Source organism: Folsomia candida, unplaced genomic scaffold (genome assembly GCF_002217175.1).
Source record: "Folsomia candida strain VU population unplaced genomic scaffold, ASM221717v1 Fcan01_Sc002, whole genome shotgun sequence".
In the NCBI taxonomy this organism is placed as follows: domain Eukaryota; kingdom Metazoa; phylum Arthropoda; class Collembola; order Entomobryomorpha; family Isotomidae; genus Folsomia; species Folsomia candida.
Genome location: NW_019091194.1, coordinates 17,805,338 through 17,825,768, shown reverse-complemented (window position 1 = coordinate 17,825,768; position 20,431 = coordinate 17,805,338). Strand labels below are relative to the sequence as shown.

Sequence of the window (20,431 nt, the reverse complement as noted above, 5' to 3'; positions counted from 1 at the left end):
GAATCTGACAAACTTTTTATTCAAAAGGTGTATTCGCAAATGGCAAATGTTTTGTACACCCTGATAAGATTCATAATAATAATGTTATACCGTTATTTTTGGAAGGAGGACCATGACCCTGGGGGTGATGGTGGCGGAGGAAATTGAGAAATTCCTATTCCTTCGGATTGGCAGTTTCCAACGAATGTGCGAACGGTGAACGGCCCTAAAACGAATTCTAGAATCTTCACATGGTTTCTTTCTGGTTCCTCTCTTGAATTTCCAGTCATCATCCATGCACCGGATAAGAGTCGTTCCATGCTCCCTCAAAACTAAGGCCCAGTGACCCTGTTGACCTCACCCCCACAAAACACACGTGTGTTCGGGTGTGTTAGACAGCTTTTCTCTATTCTGTCGTGTCGGTTATTGCGTAAGTTAACAAGTCGGCAATTCATTTCGGTCATTCTTGAATTTGTTTCACTTCAATTAACATCACAAATTATGCATTGTACTTTTCTGTTTTAGGCTAATTATTGTTTATAAAGATGGCAAAATGGGGAGAAGGGGACCCGCGTTGGATAGGTAATTGTTCAAAGTTACAAAAGTAAAGTTAAAACCGTCTCAGTTTGTTTAATTTTTTTGATTGATTAAAGTTGAGGAAAGGCCAGATGCTACAAATGTTAACAACTGGCATTGGTATAAAATACAATATAAAAATAACATCAAGTTAATTACATAATAACAGCTCGTGGTTGATCTGTTTTTAGGACCGAAAAAAATGCCTGTCAATGGTCCAAGGATAAGTTGAAAGAATTGTTCACCGATTTTAAAATTGAAACAACCGTTGGTATGTATAACCATCTGCCCATAATACATGTGCAATTTCACCTACATAGTTTATCTTTACTTCATTAATTCAAGAATAAACTGGTCATTAATGTTTGTCGAAATTTTTTGAATCTCAGGGACTTGCAAGATAACGGAGTTAGAAAAATGTGAAGGAGATGCGTCTGCAAGTGAGTTAAATAAATTTTTTATAACAATTTGTACAATTAATAATTCTGTGATACAATCCAGTAAGCCTGAAAATTCAGGTGACCCATGACTTATTAGTTAGATAAAATCAGTGTTGTCAATAATATATCATTTTTTAAATAAATTATCTAGAGGATGTCAGGCATCCATTATTTTATTACATAATATATTTCTTTGTGCATCACTTACTCGATCTGATTTCGTTACTTGTTTTCAATATTACAGATAATAGGAAGGCAAAAATTATAATTTTCTTTGAGTGGGAATTGCGACTTAAATGGAAGGCTAAACTTAATAACGAATCAAGTGAAACTATCTCAGGAACTGTAGAAATCCCAAATCTAAGTGATGAAAATGGTATCAACGATCTAGATGTGAGGACGCAACATTTAAATTCAAATCCCAATCTGCAATTTTTTTAAGCACGTTAATTTGCTTTGTTGCTTTTTAGATTCAATTTTTGACAGAGTCTAAGCTCGCAGATGCTGAACTTCTTAAAAAAGCCCTTCGAATTGATGGCACAAAGCAAATTCAAGCCCTATTAGAGAAATATGTTGAAGCTCTTCAGCAAGGTATTGAAGCAAAATGAAACAAAAAATGCAAAATATAAATGAGCTAAATAGATAAATTGTTTGTGCGTTTCACAGAATTTACGCAAGGAATGATTCTGCCCAAGAAGGAATCCGGCACTAGTTCCACTAATTCATGCATGTCTAATCTTACTTTGGAAGACTCGTCCACACCTAGTGTCCCAAAAAATGGAGTCAAAACAGAAAGGAAATCAACAGAACCAGTGAAATTAAATTTAACTGATCTAAAAACGTCTTCAACAATGAAATGTGCTGCCCAGGACGTTTACAATGCTCTTACGCGACCTGAGGTACCTTTAGGATCAACTGAATTATCACACATTCATTATAATGGCGATGATTGAAATAATTTAAACTATAATGTGTTAAATGAATGTTTTAGATGTTTGCCGCTTTTACGAATGGTTCAGGACGAATGGAGCCCAAAGTTGGTGGAACCTTCGAAATGTTTGGAGGAAACGTGCATGGAAAGATATTAGAGCTCGAAGAACCCAATAAAATTGTGCAGGACTGGCGATTTAAATCTTGGCCAGATGGGATTTTCTCTCGTGTAACTTTTACAATTACACAAAAATCAGACTCAACCGAAATCACCGTTCGACAAAAGGTTAGGTTATAGTTAGGTTGGACATTGGCGATATAAATTCATGCTTGTTTTGGAGAATATCATTCTATTCCGGGTCACTATTGTCGTCGCCATCATAACTATCGGGCTCAGAGTAGTCTTTTCTTGATCCTCTCACTCTTCTTGATGATGAAGATTTATTTATTAATTCAACAGGGAGTTCCCGAATCTGATCTAGAACGAACTAAAGAAGGATGGGATAAGTATTACTGGGATGCGATGAAGCGGACCTTTGGCTTTGGATCCATGATGTTATGAAAACTGTTTCCTTCTAAGAAATCTAAACTTTTGTACACTCATGATTTCCAAAATCATTTGATATTCAACTCTATTATATACTAACCTTACACTCCACTTCAATGAGTTCCAAGCTTGACCCGGTTGAGATGTAGCTTTCTTTGATTCAAACATGGCTTTAGTGTACACACTCAGGATTAGTAAGAGTATTTACTTTACATAATTATTCATGCATATATAATAACTATCCCTCATAAATATATGCCATGTACTTATGTGAGTCAATCGGTTGATAAATTGTGTAGGTCGACAAATTGGTCTTTGAAATAAATATCACAAAACCTAAATATTATATTTAGTTTGCGTTATTTAATCTTTAATATTCATACTTTAATCATATACCAATGTAACTGAAAATACAAAAATTGCATATTATCCTATACGTTAGTCCATTAATCAAGGATGGGAAGCCAAGCAGTTGAAAAAATGATAAATTTCCTCAGAATCATAAACAGCTACCTGAGAATTGCACACCCTACACCGCACAGGAAAAAACTTGTCCGAGTCTGAACTTGGAACATTGGACATTGTTTCCTCTGCAGGCAAACCCTTTTTCCTATCCCTCTTCCCCTTGGACTTGCTAATTTTTAATGGAACAGTTAACGTTTCACTACGATCGATTTTGCAATTCATTGCAAACATTGCTCTAAACTGGCCTGAATAAAACTCGTGTCTTTGACAATCCATGCATAACACGGTAAAGCAAGCTGGACAATTTAAAACAGCATCTGTACTAGGAAGTGGAACCTCAGTGGTAGTTGGTGTTTCTGAAGCTGAGGTTTCCTCCAAAGGTGTGGCACTGGCGCTGGTAGAATTGGCTTTTGTAGCTGATGATGATGACGAGGATGTTGCAGAAGTAGCGGTATTAGTCGCCGTCGCTGAATTTACTGACCCTTTGGGTGGTTTCTTTCCAGGTACAGGCCTGCAGTAGCGACGTCGTTGCTTATCCACCCAAGCTTGATCAGCAACGTCGGAGTCTGGGTCATAGAACAGCTCGTCATTTGACAAGAGCTTTCTCTTTGCTTTGCGGTGTTTTTGCAAATCTTCATTCTCTCCATCACTTTCATCAGAGTCAAAGTAGATGTTGTCGTAACATGAATTATTTTCTTGTCCGACGTTTGATCCCTCAGGAAGGGGATTAGTCGAGATTGCAGGAGTACTTATTGTTCCAGCCTCGATAACTTCTTTTCCCACTACTGAATTGGTGTCCGACTGAAATTTTACCCTCTTCTGTCCAGAAGATGACGACGTTCCAGCCATACAGCTTGGACGACCAGGCGGCGGTGCATCTCCAAGAATAGCTAACTTTTTATTGCTACCTCCACCCAAGGAATGAAGGGACGATGAAGAAGAAGACCGATTTAGTGACCGCTGGTGTTCCAGTCCACCTTCGTTTTCAATTAGGGACGCTCTCCGATCCAGTTCGGCCTCCATCTCTGCTTCAAAGTCCAACATTTTCTGGGCACTTTTCGAATTCGAAGTTTGTGCGGATTTAAGGCTTAACATTTTCAAAATTCGATTGTTATCGATCCGTTCTTCTTCGTCGCTATACACAAATATAAATATATCCAAAGATCAATAGTTAGTCAAAGTTAATAGTTATTATCCTAAAAAATTATATACATAATGCACAGCTCTTTACTAAATACCTGTCCATGGCACCACCAGCTTCACCACGAGAAATATCCTCCTCGTCTGAATCGGAGGAGCCAAGGTCGAGATAATCCATCTTGGCTTGATATTCGAGGCGTTATCAACTAGAAGAGACTATGACTTTAAATTCTTTGTTCTTACTTCTTTTAAAAACTTGAACGTTGAGTGTGCGCAAAGTTTGTGCAAAGTGTGTACAAACAATTACCGCAGAGAATCACACTCGATGGGGTTCGGTTCCATGGTCCTTGTGCGACAAGCATGCGATAAGTGACATTTTCATCTATACTTCGGGTTAGAGATTTGAGTAATTATGCAAAATAGTGTTCAGATGATGTCATACATTCAAATGTAAAATGCATACTGTAAAATGATACAATTTTTTGTGATGCAACAACGTGTGTAATTTTATAAATTTTGAGATAGAACGAGCAGATACGTTATTTTGTCTCTGATAATTAACTCTGAGAATTATTTGTCTCTTCTGGATGTTTCGTGAGTTCATAAATCTTAAAAATATGTTCAATCAAGTAGATACAGTAATACATGCACAAGGCTTTGCTTTGGACGCTATTATGAGTTTGACTTGCCATTGGGATTTGGGCAACGAGCTGTCGCATGTTTATGCAGACGTTGCATGGTTACGGTGCATGCATGTTGACTAACTTTCACCTCTGAAACTTTCTCCACTCAATGAAAACTTACTGGTGTCATTTTCTAGTTTAAAAATAACCCTTTGATCAATCGGATGTTTTTCAAAATATAGTCAACCTTTTTGAAACATTTGAAATAGAAAAGATGCGCCGAACACAGGTATGAATTGCATGTTCGTGATAATTGGCTGGGAAAGGGACAGCAAATTCTGCACTAAGGCTACAATTATTCATAAACTATTCAGCACCATTTATAATTTAACACGTATTGATTGACCATTTTAAACTTTCCATTTAGGACAAGAAATCGATACCCAGTACGTCTGGCAACAAAAGTAAGAATGCAGCAGCAATACCTGCAGAACCTGAACGTGGAAAAATTAGTACTGCCACTGCCAGTACTAAAGCATCATCATCTCTGGAGAAAGCGTATGGATCCACAAAACCGAAAAGTGTCGTTGGGAAACCTGGAAAACCATCGTCCATCATTGCCGCATCTAAGGCGTCGTACGCAGAGAAGTACGGACCAATCAACGCCACAATGAGCAAACCCCCACCGGCGAATACGGCGACAACGACGACTGTACCGAAAAAATTGAACAAACCAAAACAAGGACAACAACCAACCAACAGCGTGCCCTCAAATACAAAGTCTACACGCGGAGTCATTCCGGTTCAAAAGTCTCCAAATACCCGACTAGGACAAAATATAACTGCCCCACAACAACAACGACTGAAAGCAACGACTACGCCTCAAGCTATACAGAAATCCAGCGTGTCCCTCTCGCAAATAACTAAAACAACGTCTAGCCCGTCCCAAATAGGCAAATTACCTAGTAAAGTGGAAGCTGAGGGTGATGTAGATTACGATGAGGACTTTGAAGTACATATTTACGATTAAAAATTGCTGACTAGCGCGCAACAATAATGATTTGCCTTTTAATGTAACGTTAGGAGGACTATCAGTCTGATTTTGAGCAAGACCCCAGCACTGACGACGACACTAATGATGCCCAATCTACCACAAGAGATGCAGAAGGCCCAGATGTATCTAAACAAAAATATGCTGCAGAGATGGATGACCAGGACGACGTGAGTGAACTGGAGGGACAACGTGGTCCAGACTTCTTGGTGGAATCGTCTGAAGACGACGAAGCATTAATTGATCAGCACTATTCAATAGCTTCTCTACCGACAAACCAACCAGGATTTTTTCGAAACACGGGCGGTGCTTCGGGTGTCAGAAAACTTGCAGAAGCTGGAGAGGAAACCAAATCGACACAACAACAAGTTTCATACAACCGTTCAGAGAATATCTCTACTACATCTCCACCAAATTTTCCAACACATTCGAATAGCATTGCTGATCCAGCAGGTCCACGTCGTCGTACATTTGATTTTGAAAGTGCTAAAGCAGAAAAAGGAAAGGTTCACATTTAATGATTTCTTGCAATTAATTGAGTAAATTTGTGCATAAATATGGTTGATTTATTTCACAGGAAAATAAACTGACGCGATCACAGAAACTGCAACAACTGATAGTGCTCCATAAAATCAATTCGGTGACGTTATTCCATTTAGAAAACTCGCCCGAGCAGTATGCATTTTCCGTATTTGGAACACTTAGCCATCACGTAATGCAATATCACTTTTTTATATTTCTTTTGCAATGGCAATTGATATTGTGACGTCAACGTTTAGAAATCAGTGCAAACAGAAAAACTTCAAACAAACTTTTCTGGTCAGACGGATCGTGCTCTATCTTGGCACAAATGGACACAAAAACCTCCAGCGTGGTCAACTGATCAAGCTCAGCAGTCTGATATCCATATTCTTCGTGAGGTATGCTTCATTTTACAAATATCTTGAGATGACGCTACATTTACTCATTTATATTATGCAGGAATCATTGGGCGTTGGTGGAGAACCTGGCATAGCAAATGTTCAATACGAGGAGAAAAAGGGGGACCAAACTTGGAGCAAGCCCAGCTTACAACAAGTGCAGTGGGAGTACGAAGTGGGGACGAGTTGGAGTAGAATTTCAAAATTTATCTCAAGAGCGAGTCGCAAAGTGTTGTACGTTTTAGAATCACAAAAGCGTTTAGCCCTTTCCGATGGTCAAGCTGTAGGATCCCGTTCGGAGGCCAAGCTGAGCCGGGGTTTAGCGGTTTTCAACAGCTTGGAAATGGCATGTCTCACATGTTCTGGTGATTTTGTGGCGTGTGCCAATTTTTATCCGGTTGAAAAGTCCCGTAGGTAATTAGGTTGATAAAAATAAAAATGTATGCATGAGTTGGCCACCCCGTTGTCCTATGAATAAATTGCACATCTAATTTCATGCAGGAAAAGTGATGCAAAAAGTGTGATAACCATTTGGAATGTGAAAGAACCAAGTTGTCCCAAGTACTTTTTACGTATGTGGGGCAAAGTTACTGCCATAACGCTGTTTGTGTACGGTCACTTGGTGGTGGCTGGAGGTCGAGATGGTGGGTTAGCGATTTGGGACTTGGATGAGCATCAAGACTATCACAAACTTTACCAGGATCAAACTATTCGAACTGCAACTATCGACACTGGTAAATAAATATTCGAAAGGCTCACAAGACACACACTTAATTTTTGTGCATACATATTCTGCTTCGTTTTACGAATTTATGTAGCTCTATTGGATCAGAGTCATAAGGAGGCAATTGTAGGAATCAATGTTGTTTCACAAACAGAGGACTCTTCAATGGTAAGTTTTCTAGTGCAGTCTTTCTATATTCGCAATTATGCAAACTTCATTGAAACGATGCTTGACATATCGTGGCAACCTAAAAATTGAATGCTAATAGATTTTGTCCATGGATCGTTCCGGTATATTTAAATCTTGGTCCGTACTTCGTTCCAGTGAAATAATTGAGAATCCTCAGTACCCAAAACACACGGCGTACTGGTCCAGACTGAATATATGTCACAAAACTACCCTCAATCTGAATGACTCTTTAGCAGAGAAAGTTTTACTCGTGTCAACATTCATGACCCCAACAAATGACCCAAACAAGAATATTGGTTCCACTACAACAATTCCGGATTTTATTTGTGGGACCGTAAACGGCTTCGCCATTCGCTCAAGCTTTCTGAAGAATAAAAAGGACGAAGCTAAAGTTCGAGAATACTACAAAATGACATCTGAAAAAATCAATAGAAATTTATCAAACGGTGAAGGTGATGGATTCACTGGAAGCGAAGAGAAAGGAGGACGAAGCGGAGACGACACAATTGTTTCAAAAAAGCTGTTTATTCAAAAATACTATCCACCCGAATATAATACGTCGATCACTGCGATGGACATTAACTCATCTTTGAACATCCTCCTGGTTAGTATTGTTTACTATTCTTTGCAGCATGAAACAAGCATTGAAGTGATAAAGATGTCGAATACTGAATATTTTAGACTGGGTCAACGGACGGAAAATGTCGACTGTATTCCCTTCAGTATCGCAAAGTATTGTTGACCATTAACTGCGACGCTCAACCTTTGAGAGTTCACTTTAGTAAGAAACGCCTCTCCGTGATCTATGTCGCCTTGAAAGAAGGGATCCAGATTTACGACTTGGTCAAAAACGAAAAGACTCCGTGGAAAGTTATTTCACTACCAAATATTCGAGACTTGGAAATATATTTCTCGGTTTTTAATGAATTTACGGTAAATGATGCTATTATCCAACCGTTTGGTCAGCGAACGCGCCACGAGGTCACGAATCGAGGTCAGATGTCCTACTCCACAGTGATATTCTAACACTGTGGTGTTGGACACATGACGCGTGGCGCGTTCGCCGACCAAACGGCTGGATAATTGGTCAGATTATTATTTCTACAGCTTGTAGAGTTATTTTTACCATAAGAATAATTTGCAGGTTGTTCTGGCATCGAACGAGTTGAAAGCGTCAATGAGCGACTTTCCGGCATTGACGGATCAAGAATACAAGAAGTTCTTGTCACGTTTAGATGTACTATGTTCTTAACCAAATGTTGTGTATCATATAATTTTAATCGAATGTTATTTCTAAGCGGATACATTGAGTCGTTTTTAGGAAATAAATGTAACAATAAACACACAAATCAAGGGACAGATTCAACATCATCCCCATTCTTGTCGCCTATAAATTACAATTGAAATTCCATCAAGTTTGTACATAAAACGAGGATAATATGCATACCATCCCCAAGTCGCCTGTCGGGGTCCCTCAGGGCCGGAATTCCTTTAAAGTGGGCAAAGTCTGCAAAACAGACGTTTTTATGATGTTTGTTCTTATACCAATCCCGATGTGGCTTCAGTGATGGTTTCTACCAACATACATTAGAAATGAAGATGAATTTAGTTACAAAAGGGTCGTGCATGCAAACCCTTTATTGTGTAGAAATTCAGACGCTATGAAAAACTATTCAATAATTGCAGAACTGAATACTGGACTGACCCCTAACTTGGCTCGTTGATAAATCCCAATCGTGATCACAACTAGCAGAGGACACGATGAAATCAGGGCTCCAATGTACTTTCCACTTCCACTCCAGTCAGTGAAACCCTCATAAGGATATTGTCGACCAAACATGGAGCAGATCATTCCCACCTGTCGAATAGGCCCAATAATTATTAAGGCTACTTACATTGTAATTTTTTAATGCTCACTCCGAGGAAGCCCAGCACAAAGTATCGTAGGGTTCTTGGAACATGGTAAGAATGCTGCTTGGACTGGTAACCTTTCAAGTGAATAATGTTGAGAAAGTCGTGGATAAATTTTCCCATGTCATGTCCGAACGCAACTGCACCAAAGTAGCAGCCAAGTATGAAATAAGGGCTCCAACCCCTGTGCACGTAGTAATTGAGGAAAATGAGGTATCGCAATCCGTCCTGAAATTTTAAAGTTATTTTTTTTAATCATTTTAATGTTTCAGAAGAACATGAAATAGTAATGCGTATTTAATTATTTCTAGTTCTGACAGGTTGCATCACAAGGATTGGGACGATGGTGCCGAAGAAGGTCACAATCACCACCAAGATCAGCGCTTTCAAAATCAACTGACCACTTTCAGGATAGGAACAATCCACAATTATGATAATGTAGACCAGAAATGCACACAATGCTGCGGAAAAAATTTGAATTTTTACTATAAAAATCAGACTAAAACATGCATACATATATTTAAAGTATGTATGTATGTACTAATCATGTAACTTATACATACCTGCAACACCAACAATTGCGTAAAAACAACCATTAAAGAATAACAGATCTCCTTGCACTTGACCCGTCATTTCAGCCTAACACCAAAAGAAAATCATACATACTTATAAGATTTTTCGGAAAGTATGAAACGTCATGACCATTGTGAAGACGATAATAATTTTAACTTGCCTGAAGATGCTTCAGCATAAAGACGATTGTGAGGCCATAGTGGCCGAAAAGGTGCTCATTCGCATTCTTCATCTGAATCTTGTTGACTCCGACATATCCAAGCCAAGACAATGCTGCAATGCTGGAGGCGAAATTCCAAGCCATCGCCAACAGGATAAGGTACAAACCATCCCTGGTTATAAATAATTTTTTTTTGTAGCTCCATGTTCAACAAGTCATACAAAGAATCTTCCAGTCCTTATTTATAAATATTAACGTGCAAATGTACCTGTGGCATCGGTAATGAAAAAAGTTTTTGGAAGCCAAATAGGGCTGCAAGGGAACGAATGCTTTAAGTGAGGCGCGTTCTCTTGCTTATCAATTTCAAATATCTGGAGTAGAATAAAGAGCCAACCTGGACCAATGTCCCCAGTTCTAGTGACTGTATCACGAAAATCATGGCGTCCATCCAGGCCTTCCCTTTAAATATTTTCATCCACGAAGGACGGAGTGTTTCTAGCAGGGGGCCGTAGACTACGGAATTGCCTTTGGCTTCAGATATCCTGGATAATCCCACCAGCAGATAACCGGTCATTGCTAAAAGGAGGACACGAACAACAAGCATTGCCACCTGCCCCAGCAGTTTCAAGTTCTGACCGACGAGAATCTGCAAAATCATGCGTACAATATTCCTTGAATGTGTTCAATGTTAATAAAAATCGCATTAAATTGGTTACCAGTAATGCAACTGTGAAGATAATGAGATACCACCAATGGTACAAATCATGTTCAAGGGTCCCACCCTCTGCTCTGCTGACGTTCAGAAAAAATAAATGGAACTTTTTATTTCTGACTTCCGCATCAAGAAATCTGTAAACTTTATGAAAAATACGTCCCATATATTCGATCGTGGCAAGAGGTAAAGAAAGTTATAGATTTTCCATACCGAGAACGTTGTCACTCCTGCAGAAGAACATGCTAAACGCCAGAATTGCACAGTATAAAAATGTCCCAAGAGCGTTCACAGCCTTCACAAGTGTCCGCAAATACAGCGCTGGGCCAATCCCTGTGCGCACAAAGTAGGAATTTTAAGAAATGTCTTTATTTGGAGTAAGAAAAGTGTACCCGTAAGAGCTGGCAACATGAAACGCAGCATCATCAATGGTTTTCTGGCGCTGTACTGTCCCATAATTGTTTCTATATCAGTGCCCATGAAAATTAATTAGAACTTAAAAACATTGTGTATCATGTACTAGTTGGGGCAGAAAATAATGCTTACCAAAGACGTACATTGGATAGCCGACACTATGCCAATAAAAATGAGACAATCAAGATAAGCGTTAGGTTAAAAATGTTTTATGCCCAAAAATGATCGTTTACCTTACGTACACCAACACCAGAACTACCAGGAAAGCAACGCCACCGTGCATACGCATGTAATAAATTAGGTTGAACATTATTGAGCCTTGACCTGTTGGTTTAGTTGGAGAAACTACATTATAATTCACGACACGTCAAAATGTGCATGCTTTAAAGTTATTGTGCTGACTAATGACGAAGAGCGAAGCCAATGAGAAATATGATGTGTTGAGATTTGCAAATCGTCCAAATCGACTGGAGCAATAATAAACACCTAATAATAATATAAAATATTATAAAATAATACTTTATAATATAAAATATTTAATAATAAACACCCCAATTGTCCCACAGTCCAGCTTCCGCCCCAGTTCCAATTTTTAAGTTCGTGGCAGACACCTCATTGAATATCCGAAGTCTCCGCTTAAACGTTGATCGTAGCTTCTTAGCTGCATAAAGAACGAGCAAATTATTTTACATTTTATTGAAGTCATTGAAAAAGTATGAAAATTTAAGTAAATATCTTGACTTAACCACATTTGCATGTCGCTCTGTCGCCACCGTCATCATCGCTGTCTCTGATTACGGGCAATGGGACAACACCCCCATTTTCATCCTCGCCAGCCAAGTCAAGAGCAAAGTTAGGAACACTCTTGGCTCTTTTGGGCGTAAAAAATCCTGTATGCTCTTGGCTTGGGTGACGTCCCTCAAACTCTGGAGCAGTCAGGAGAGTTTTCCGTATTTTCTGCAAGGAGTTCATGACTTGTAACTTGACTGGGCTTTGGTTCAATAATCCAACTTTGCCTTGTATCAAGATAACACGACGGTCAAATATAGATAAATAATTCCAAAAGAATACTTTGACCCTGATCAATATGGCAACCAAAGGGATTATTTGTATTATAAATTATTTTACATAAGTACCTGTAAAATTTTTTTTCGACAAGGCACGATAATAAGTGAGAGGTCCGTAAGCAATATCACCCTTTGTACTACACAAGATTTGTTTGTAAACAATACGAAGAATTCAGCTCCCACTGATCTACTTCCAAACTGTGAATAATGGCCGTCGTTCCGTCCACGGCACCCTCAGCCACTGGTTTGTATGATGAAGACGAGTACGATGAGTACGAGGAAGGCTACCTCGCCCCTGTCGACGACTCCGTTGAAATGAAGCGGATGAAGCTCTTCGTCCGACCCCACACCACCCCAGCCATGAAACAGCTCTGTGGTACGAAAGGAATTCGGAGCACGCTGGATACGAAGGCGATTCCTCACTGTGATAAGCTCACGATTCGGAGAAAGACCCGTTTGGACCTCATTCGGGATCAGATTCCTCGTCCTGAAGGAAGCGTCCCACCCACCGCACTCCCATCATGGTTCGAAATGGACATGAAGTTGAAAATCCCTTATGTTAAGGCACCAGAAAAATACATTTACTATGCTCGTGGCAAGTTGGGAGAACCTCTTCACCGGTGTCACCCTTTCTACACGGTGTACGACCAGCGCAACCAAGATCGAGTTGTGACCACTCCATACAATGCGCTCCATGACCCAAGCGTAAGGACGTACTTGTTCCAACCAGGTGTCAAATCCTTCCTCGGGAAACAAGGTTTCATCAACGAGCGGAACGAGGTGTTCTGCTCACACCGAGAGTTTAACCAGTTTCGAGGCTATCTCGGCACCATGTTCAACGATGAAGTTGGTGATGCCGTATTTCGACGGGACTCGGACTGGAAGTACCAGCGACAGCAGATGGTCAACATTCAGAATTACTTGAGCAGCACGATGGGCCGTCAAGCCTTTTTGAATTCTAGGAGAATCAGAGCCAAAGCATTTCAGAGGGAGGCCCGACAAAATAGGATGCACAAACATTACAATCGAGAACGACATATAGAAACTCAGATGACGCACTTTCGTGAGCAAAAAGCGCAAGAAAATCTGATCCGTGTAAGTTATTTATTTCATGCAAATTAATTTCTTAACTGTAGTTAAGCAGAAAGCTTATGAGGGTGTTATTCATGTATTTACCCTCTCATAGGTCATGATGGGTTATCAGCGGGACAAGAAAACTGCAGAGAGACTTTATCGCCTTCGATTCGAGAGGATGATGGTTCAACGGGAAATATTAAAGAACGCGTCTGTAGTCGATGTCCAAGCGGAGACGAGAAAAAGGAACAATATTATTTTGGCAGCAAAGACAACCGAACTGGCCAAGATTAACTGGTTGGATAGCAAGTTGGAATTTGGAAGGGCGAAAATGGAACGAAATCGTCAGTTGGAGGAAGCCTTGCGGGTGGAAAATGAGACAAACGCTAGCAAACGTCAGCGACGCGTGGAACATGACAGGGCTATGCTGCGTAAGATGAATTGATATACGTACTTGTAATACCTTAAAACTAGCAAAATCTTAAAAATGCACTGTTATCATTATTGCAATACCTTAGCCGCCAGGATCGAGATGGCGAAGGAGATTACACGCAAAAAGTGGGAGATTGTTCGTAAATTCGCAATGCGCTGGTTGGACAAAGTTCGTCGCCGTCTTAACGCACCCAAAGATCTGAGTAAGACTTTCTCTAAAGAGGCATTGAGATTGATGACAATTTTGTTACTAATGTTGTCGTTGCAGACCATGAAAGTGTCTGGATTGGAAAGTCGAAGGGAGTTTTGGACGACACGCTCAAATACTTGAAGGAACTTTCTGGCTACGGTAATTAATAATTAATCAATTATAACTAAATATAATGGTGCTCATTCTGCATGGTATTTCTATCACGTGATATGTCACGCTGACATATGTTTGTTGTGTCTGGTCTGATTCTTTGAATTTGTACGTTGACCAGAAAAACTGGACGACTTCATTCTCAACATCATAAAGTTGAAACGCCAGATCCAGCACCAGATTGAGCTGGAAGAGGCCGAAGAAGCCGTCGCGGCCGCAGCTGGCGAACGAGGTGAGGTTTCTGCTGAAGGGGCGCAACCTGGATCTGACCTTACTCCCGTCACGGACGGTTCGAACGACGCCACGGGTGCGCCTCCGACGACGACGAACAGTGCGGAGTAGCTGGCAAAAAAGATGAAAAGATGATGCATATCTACCTCTACCATATCATACCTACCTCTAGTAAATTTGTATGCGCATATTACTTAATAGTAGTTAATAGCATATGAGATCACATGAAAATGTTTGTATACAGTCGAAAGTCGTGGATAAATGAAATAAAGTACAGGACGAATTTCCGTAAAAATTGTGTTTTTTTATTATTGCAACTGATATTACAAGACAAACATCGAAGGATCCTAATATTCAACCTCAAAAGTTATGATTTCACTCAATGTTCCCCTTCCGATTTAGTTTGTTTGGATAATTGGAATCCCACCAAAATGGACCAAGCCGTGAAGAGATAGCCTGCCGGACGTGGTTTATTGAGAGTAAGTTATTGAAACAAATTTAATTTCATGTGCATTTTCTGTATCTTACCGAAAGCAGTGATAGCGATTGGGGCCAATTTATCCTGGGCTGAAACAATTCCAAAACCGGCAAACACTACCCCGACGGCAGCTATGCATAGAAATTGAATATGCATTTTAATAATTTTAATAAAATGTGGAACCGTATATAACTGCTCGGACATATGTGCGTACCCATCAAGAGGGTCAATCCCACCCAGGTCTTCAATAAGGCAGGCTTGATCTCGGACGCACCAATGTACAGCATGCCAGCCAGTATAAGTTCCACTGTGAGGTAAACTCCTGGGATGAGAAATGTCATGGCCTGCTCCGTTGCTAAATTTTCAAGAATTTTATAATCAAAGTACTTTGTGTTTAAAAATCGACACGACAGAGAATCAGAATAATTTCTGGTGACTGGCTGTGCAAAATGTATATTTATTTACAAGAGCTTTCGACGAACTCTCGGAGGTTTGGGTATTTCTCCAGCTTGGGTTCATCCTTGGACAGTTCTTCCTTCTTCATGGAAAACATGACCTGATTGCAAGGACAGAATAATACTTTCTGAAAAACAGAGCACCCAAGATTTGTGTACCTACCGCAGCTACAACCACTCCCATGAGACAGCATGAGCACACAATCTACGAATAAAATTACCAACCATGCAGTTAATCCGTGAAGAATTGCTTAGGATAAGAGCTTAAAATTGTCACCAGTTCTAAGATGGCGATCAACTTTCCTTGAGCTTGATACGACATTTTGAGCTACGGGAGAAAGTGGCTTTCCCTTCACGGAAAAGCAAACGTTCGTGAGCTGCGACGATAGTCCAACTTCTGCGATAGTCTTGCGAGACTGAGATATTATTTCCCAGCAGAATGACGATCATTTCCTGTTATATATGGCATTTTTTGTAAAACGTGGACATCGTCACGCTCCATAAATTATGAAAAAGTGGTTCAACCATAATTTAATTTACTCGTGATCGATTTTGCGTGATTTGTGACATTGATTCGGTAAGAATCTTGTTTATATTTATATCTACATGATAAATTCGTCATCACAAAATTCACCGTCATATATAGATACGTGCATATATGAGACATGACACAGAGAGGGACATGGAGAAAGTTGACACATTTAAACATTTTTACATAAACTGTGTCACCTTTCTCCATGTCCCTGTCCCAGATTTATTATTTTATTAGTCAGCATATTTAGATCATGCATGTTAGTCAGTGACACATTTATTTTCCTGAATGCAAATGTAGTGCAGTATTGACCTCAATTATAGTAACTTGAAATTGGAAATCAATCCAGAACATTACTCACCCCTTACAACTTTAATTTACTTTAATAAAACATGAAACTATCTGTATTTTTTCAATCATCTTAATTGATGCGACATTCTCAGGGCTACAATGATCATTTGAATTAGAAATTGGCTTGACCAGTGTTATCCTTCTCCCTACTGTTTTGATACTCAGGGCTGGCTACTGAATTATGGAACAACAACATTAATTATTTGACACCGTGTCTATGGTGCGGTGCTTCATGTATGTATGTATAGAACGGTAAAGTGCCAAATACCTATAATCTCTCTACCCAAGGTCCTGAATTCAGGACCTTGTCTCTACCATAATCTCTCTACAACTATATAAATTGGTCAAAACTTTCATTTGCACGCTCGAATCAAGCACGGGAATAGAATGGTGAGGTTTAGGTACAAACGTCCTAAGGAACGACTCAAACACTTGGTTTACTTCCCCTACTACGTTGAAGTAAGTACATAAATTTATTTCATAATAATTTTAATAGTAATAATAATTTCAACAAATTTCTAACATTATTCTAGACGTGGACCAGTTATGATCCAAATGACACCTCCAAATGCACACACAACAATAGTTGGAATACTGTTTGGACAGCGGATTATGTACGTATGCTATGCTCGTTGATTTGTGCAGAGATTTTTGGCATCACTACAAAACTACAAACTAAAAACTAAAATTTTGCACTTCAATAAATATTTAGGATCGAGACAAATTACACCGAAAAAACTCGTATTATTATCGTCGCAACAGTGTGGACGACGAGGAAGACTTTCTCCAAGATTCGCCAAGTAATAAAAATTATCCCCTGCTATCCCTTACTGTAATATGGATCGGGGTACTCCTGTGCTCATCCAGACGTACAAACTATAAATTTGGCATTTGTGTTTAATCAGATTGCCAAGGTGAAATGAATCATGCGTTCTTCTATGCGATTTAAAAATATGCTTATGGGATATTGTATAAGAGAGGGTGATGACATAAGAAACGCAAACAACATAATTCGCATATTGAAACATGACATAATAATCACATTTATTGATAAAGACGAAATTCAAGTAATTCATTCATGTTTCAAATTATAAAGGGATTAACGACTAAAAGTGAACAAAATAAGTAATATTGCAACATTCTACCAAACAAATTGAGGTTGTCCATTAATTATTGGGATGCCATTCCCGACTCTCCTTACAACAATTGTACATCCAGTTTTAAATTGGAAAAGTCTTCCAAACACGTTGAAGTCAAATACTGTATCATAATGGGTAAGTTTTTCAGTCAAGGGTCGCATTCGATGTCCTTTGAAGTCTTGCTCCAAAATTGTCCCCATCAACGTGGCCAAAATCCCCATAAATTCTGCGTGTTTGGTGCGTGTCTCAGTCTCCTCGGGGTCATCCAGAATGTCCTGGTAGAGCGTCACGACGCTCTGAAGATGTTGTGCAAGTGGCATGTGGGGTAGAGCATTCCCTTTACTTGCACCTGAATTGTGGACATGTGTCTTTGACGTGGTTATCCCATCCTTCACTCCGCCATTTCCATCATCACCTTGGTAAGTGTGGTCTTGCTTCGTTTTGATACGGGCTGGGAACATTTCATCAGGGGTGAGTTGGTTGGTAGCTGGGGTCACAATAAATTTGAACTTGTTCTTGGCAAGAATCTTCCGAACTTCTTTCCAGTCAGCATCTTGGAAGGCAATCCAGCCCATCCTCAGCCGAATCATAGGGTGAGTGGAATTGGGGAAAGCATTGTTGTGGAAAAAGGTCATGATGCACGTTGCAACCTATTCGAAACAGAAGTTTATTAATCATTCATTATTATTATTCATTTTACTAATTATTATAAAATCGAAACATAACAGACGAAGAAATGGTTATTTACAGTTAAAGTGTTGAATTTCCCCAACGAGAGGGTTGTGGCAAAACCCTGTCGCATATCCGTCACAAACCGGCAGTTGGGACGTGTAGTAATGTACTTGGTAATGGTTGTGAAGCTCTCACTTATAGGGGTACCTCGGAGTATCTTATTGATGGTGTCTTCATCGTGTGGAGTCATGCGTAAGATTGGATGGAGGACGATGATGTTGGGTTGCAGATTGGTGGTGTCCCTCAACAGCAAGACCTCACGGAATTTGGACGAATCTAGACGGCAGTATCCTACCACTCTATCCTGTGAAATATAATATGTATGATCACGATAATAACATGTACAAGGGAACTAAATAGGAAGAATGTGTGAAAAACGAATTACCCTAGAGTTCAACCAGCAGTTAGGAACAGTGCACATTTTTTCTGATGCTTGCCAACTGAATGAGGGCTCTGTTTGAACTCTGTACATAATGGCTTTCACCTCGTCACCCTGCCATTTAATCCAAATGTTGTTGTTGTCCCCGTTTCGAATGGGGGTGGTGCGGGGAGTTCCAATTCCCAAAGTGTGGGTGCCACGAACCGGAAGAGACTCCATCAGTTCCACGAACTCCTCACTTTCTCCCAAGTTTGCATCCGTCTCTCCTGGATTGTCCCCCCATCTCAGGTGAGCCTTGATAGCATCGAAGATGCACTTTAGCGTCCCCTTGGGTGGACGCCACAATTCAATTTCTGCTGGTGGGGGTGGTGGAGGAACAGGAAATAATGAGGGTGGTGGTGGTGATAGATTAGCTAAAAAACATAAGTCACTCATTCAACATAATCTATATTTGTTGGGCCACTTATTATCATCATAATAAACAATCCGACTTTAATTACCCATTGGATGCACTCTGACTTGTGCTCCGTTCCCATACTGGATGAAGAGGTCAAAGGTGGCAGTTGTCGCATCTTCAAACGGTGGGGGAGGTGGAACGGCGTACTCTGTGACGCGATCTCCGTACGTCAACATGAGTCGCGGTGGTGGTGGTGGTGGAGATGGGGGTGCGTCAAAAATATATTCCTCCTCTTCGTCCGCAGAGTGTTGTGTGGAACGAGGGGAGAGTTGGTCGTCATCCACTTGACCCGCAGATTGGTGTTCGGGGTCAGAGGTGGGCTCCGTCTCAGAATTTGAGTGGTCGGTGTCATTGGAATGGGCCGAGTCTTCATCATCATTCATGTGATTGGAGTGGGGGTGGGCTTGTCCGTGGTCAGAATCCGAATCGTCACCTTCATTCGTGCTTTCCATAGGGGAGTGGTCGGTATCGGAGGCAGATTCCGAGTCGTCATACTTGTACAACACCTTCTTTCGCTTCCTCAAACTCCTACAACCTAAAAAACAATAAATTCAAGATAATTAATAATAGTAAATAGTATCAGGGGACAAATCCGAGTCGTCAACATCACTCGTGTTTTCCATTTGGGGGTGGTCAGTGTCAAGAGGGCGGTTCCGAGTTGTTCTCCGGGAGGTTCTTCTTTTTGGGGCCATCTTTGCGCCCTGACAAGGACTTAAACAAAGAGGTAAAGGATGGAAGGAGGTGGAAAGTTTGGAAAATGTGGAGGAGAGAGGAAGAAAAACACGTGAAACTCGCTGACAGTGCAGACGAGTTGTGTGAGAACTTCTTCATTTTGCTCCCTCGATGACAAAGGGACGCCAAGCTTTCGTTATCAGTAGATAAGAAAGTAGAGTGAGGAATGCGGCGTCGGTGTATTTTTAAGCATGTTGTGTTGAACAATGAACCCGTGTTTCGAATTTGGTTGTTGGAGGACGTTAAAAATTAAAATTAAAAATGTTTATGAATTTATGTTTCAGGTCCATCTCCAACGTTGGCGATCCTTCTTTTTGGATCAATCATTTTCTGTCTCTTTGTACCTCAAATACTGGACCTCATTCTTAGCGCTTTTTTCCCTCGACCAACACGACCTCCTTCGCCACCCACGCCTCCGCCAGGTCCCAAAAACCGAAAACGACTCCGACTTTATCACTACGCCGAACCAACAACGCTACCCACAAATCCAAAGCAAAGAAGAAAATCATTTGTTGGACGGGACCAGTTTCACTACGACCCGGATAACATACTAAACTACGTCTCGGCCACGAGGATTCAAGGTGTGACTTGCATATTACATATTTTAATTAAAACACTGATCATCTGCGTATTTATTATCGAAATAACTGCTTTGCA

At 40.3% G+C, this 20,431-nt stretch overlaps 6 protein-coding genes across 6 annotated transcripts; 3 read left to right on the top strand and 3 right to left on the bottom strand.

The window, feature by feature from the left end:
* The first annotated feature begins 197 nt into the window (after positions 1-197).
* Positions 198-2,813, top strand: LOC110843855 (activator of 90 kDa heat shock protein ATPase homolog 1). The gene is made up of 10 exons (XM_022089903.2): positions 198-409; positions 505-561; positions 633-675; positions 747-826; positions 945-995; positions 1,240-1,388; positions 1,466-1,586; positions 1,662-1,894; positions 1,987-2,211; positions 2,386-2,813. Exons 2-10 carry the CDS (start codon positions 525-527, stop codon positions 2,485-2,487), a joined length of 1,041 nt encoding a protein of 346 aa, XP_021945595.1. The 5' UTR covers positions 198-409; positions 505-524; the 3' UTR covers positions 2,488-2,813.
* Positions 2,814-2,824: 11 nt separating this feature from the next.
* Positions 2,825-4,393, bottom strand: LOC110843854 (E2F-associated phosphoprotein). Its single transcript, XM_022089902.2, has 2 exons — positions 4,176-4,393; positions 2,825-4,072 (listed from the first exon to the last, which is right to left on the bottom strand). Exons 1-2 carry the CDS (start codon positions 4,253-4,255, stop codon positions 2,923-2,925), a joined length of 1,230 nt encoding a protein of 409 aa, XP_021945594.1. The 5' UTR covers positions 4,256-4,393; the 3' UTR covers positions 2,825-2,922.
* Positions 4,394-4,798: 405 nt separating this feature from the next.
* On the top strand, positions 4,799-8,950 carry LOC118434335. Its single transcript, XM_035847592.1, has 11 exons — positions 4,799-4,989; positions 5,128-5,712; positions 5,784-6,257; positions 6,329-6,463; positions 6,531-6,671; positions 6,733-7,085; positions 7,173-7,405; positions 7,490-7,563; positions 7,664-8,188; positions 8,266-8,517; positions 8,729-8,950. Exons 1-11 carry the CDS (start codon positions 4,975-4,977, stop codon positions 8,834-8,836), a joined length of 2,895 nt encoding a protein of 964 aa, XP_035703485.1. The 5' UTR covers positions 4,799-4,974; the 3' UTR covers positions 8,837-8,950.
* Positions 8,951-12,628: 3,678 nt separating this feature from the next.
* LOC118434358 lies at positions 12,629-14,630 on the top strand. Its single transcript, XM_035847661.1, has 5 exons — positions 12,629-13,516; positions 13,608-13,926; positions 14,014-14,130; positions 14,196-14,276; positions 14,410-14,630. Exons 1-5 carry the CDS (start codon positions 12,629-12,631, stop codon positions 14,628-14,630), a joined length of 1,626 nt encoding a protein of 541 aa, XP_035703554.1.
* Positions 14,631-14,802: 172 nt separating this feature from the next.
* Positions 14,803-15,867, bottom strand: LOC118434572. Its single transcript, XM_035848370.1, has 6 exons — positions 15,730-15,867; positions 15,616-15,657; positions 15,463-15,553; positions 15,212-15,352; positions 15,048-15,128; positions 14,803-14,975 (listed from the first exon to the last, which is right to left on the bottom strand). Exons 1-6 carry the CDS (start codon positions 15,772-15,774, stop codon positions 14,899-14,901), a joined length of 477 nt encoding a protein of 158 aa, XP_035704263.1. The 5' UTR covers positions 15,775-15,867; the 3' UTR covers positions 14,803-14,898.
* Positions 15,868-17,475: 1,608 nt separating this feature from the next.
* Positions 17,476-20,137, bottom strand: LOC118434357. The gene is made up of 5 exons (XM_035847659.1): positions 20,128-20,137; positions 19,086-19,577; positions 18,592-18,998; positions 18,223-18,510; positions 17,476-18,124 (listed from the first exon to the last, which is right to left on the bottom strand). Exons 1-5 carry the CDS (start codon positions 20,135-20,137, stop codon positions 17,477-17,479), a joined length of 1,845 nt encoding a protein of 614 aa, XP_035703552.1. The 3' UTR covers position 17,476.
* Between the last annotated feature and the right edge of the window lie 294 nt (positions 20,138-20,431).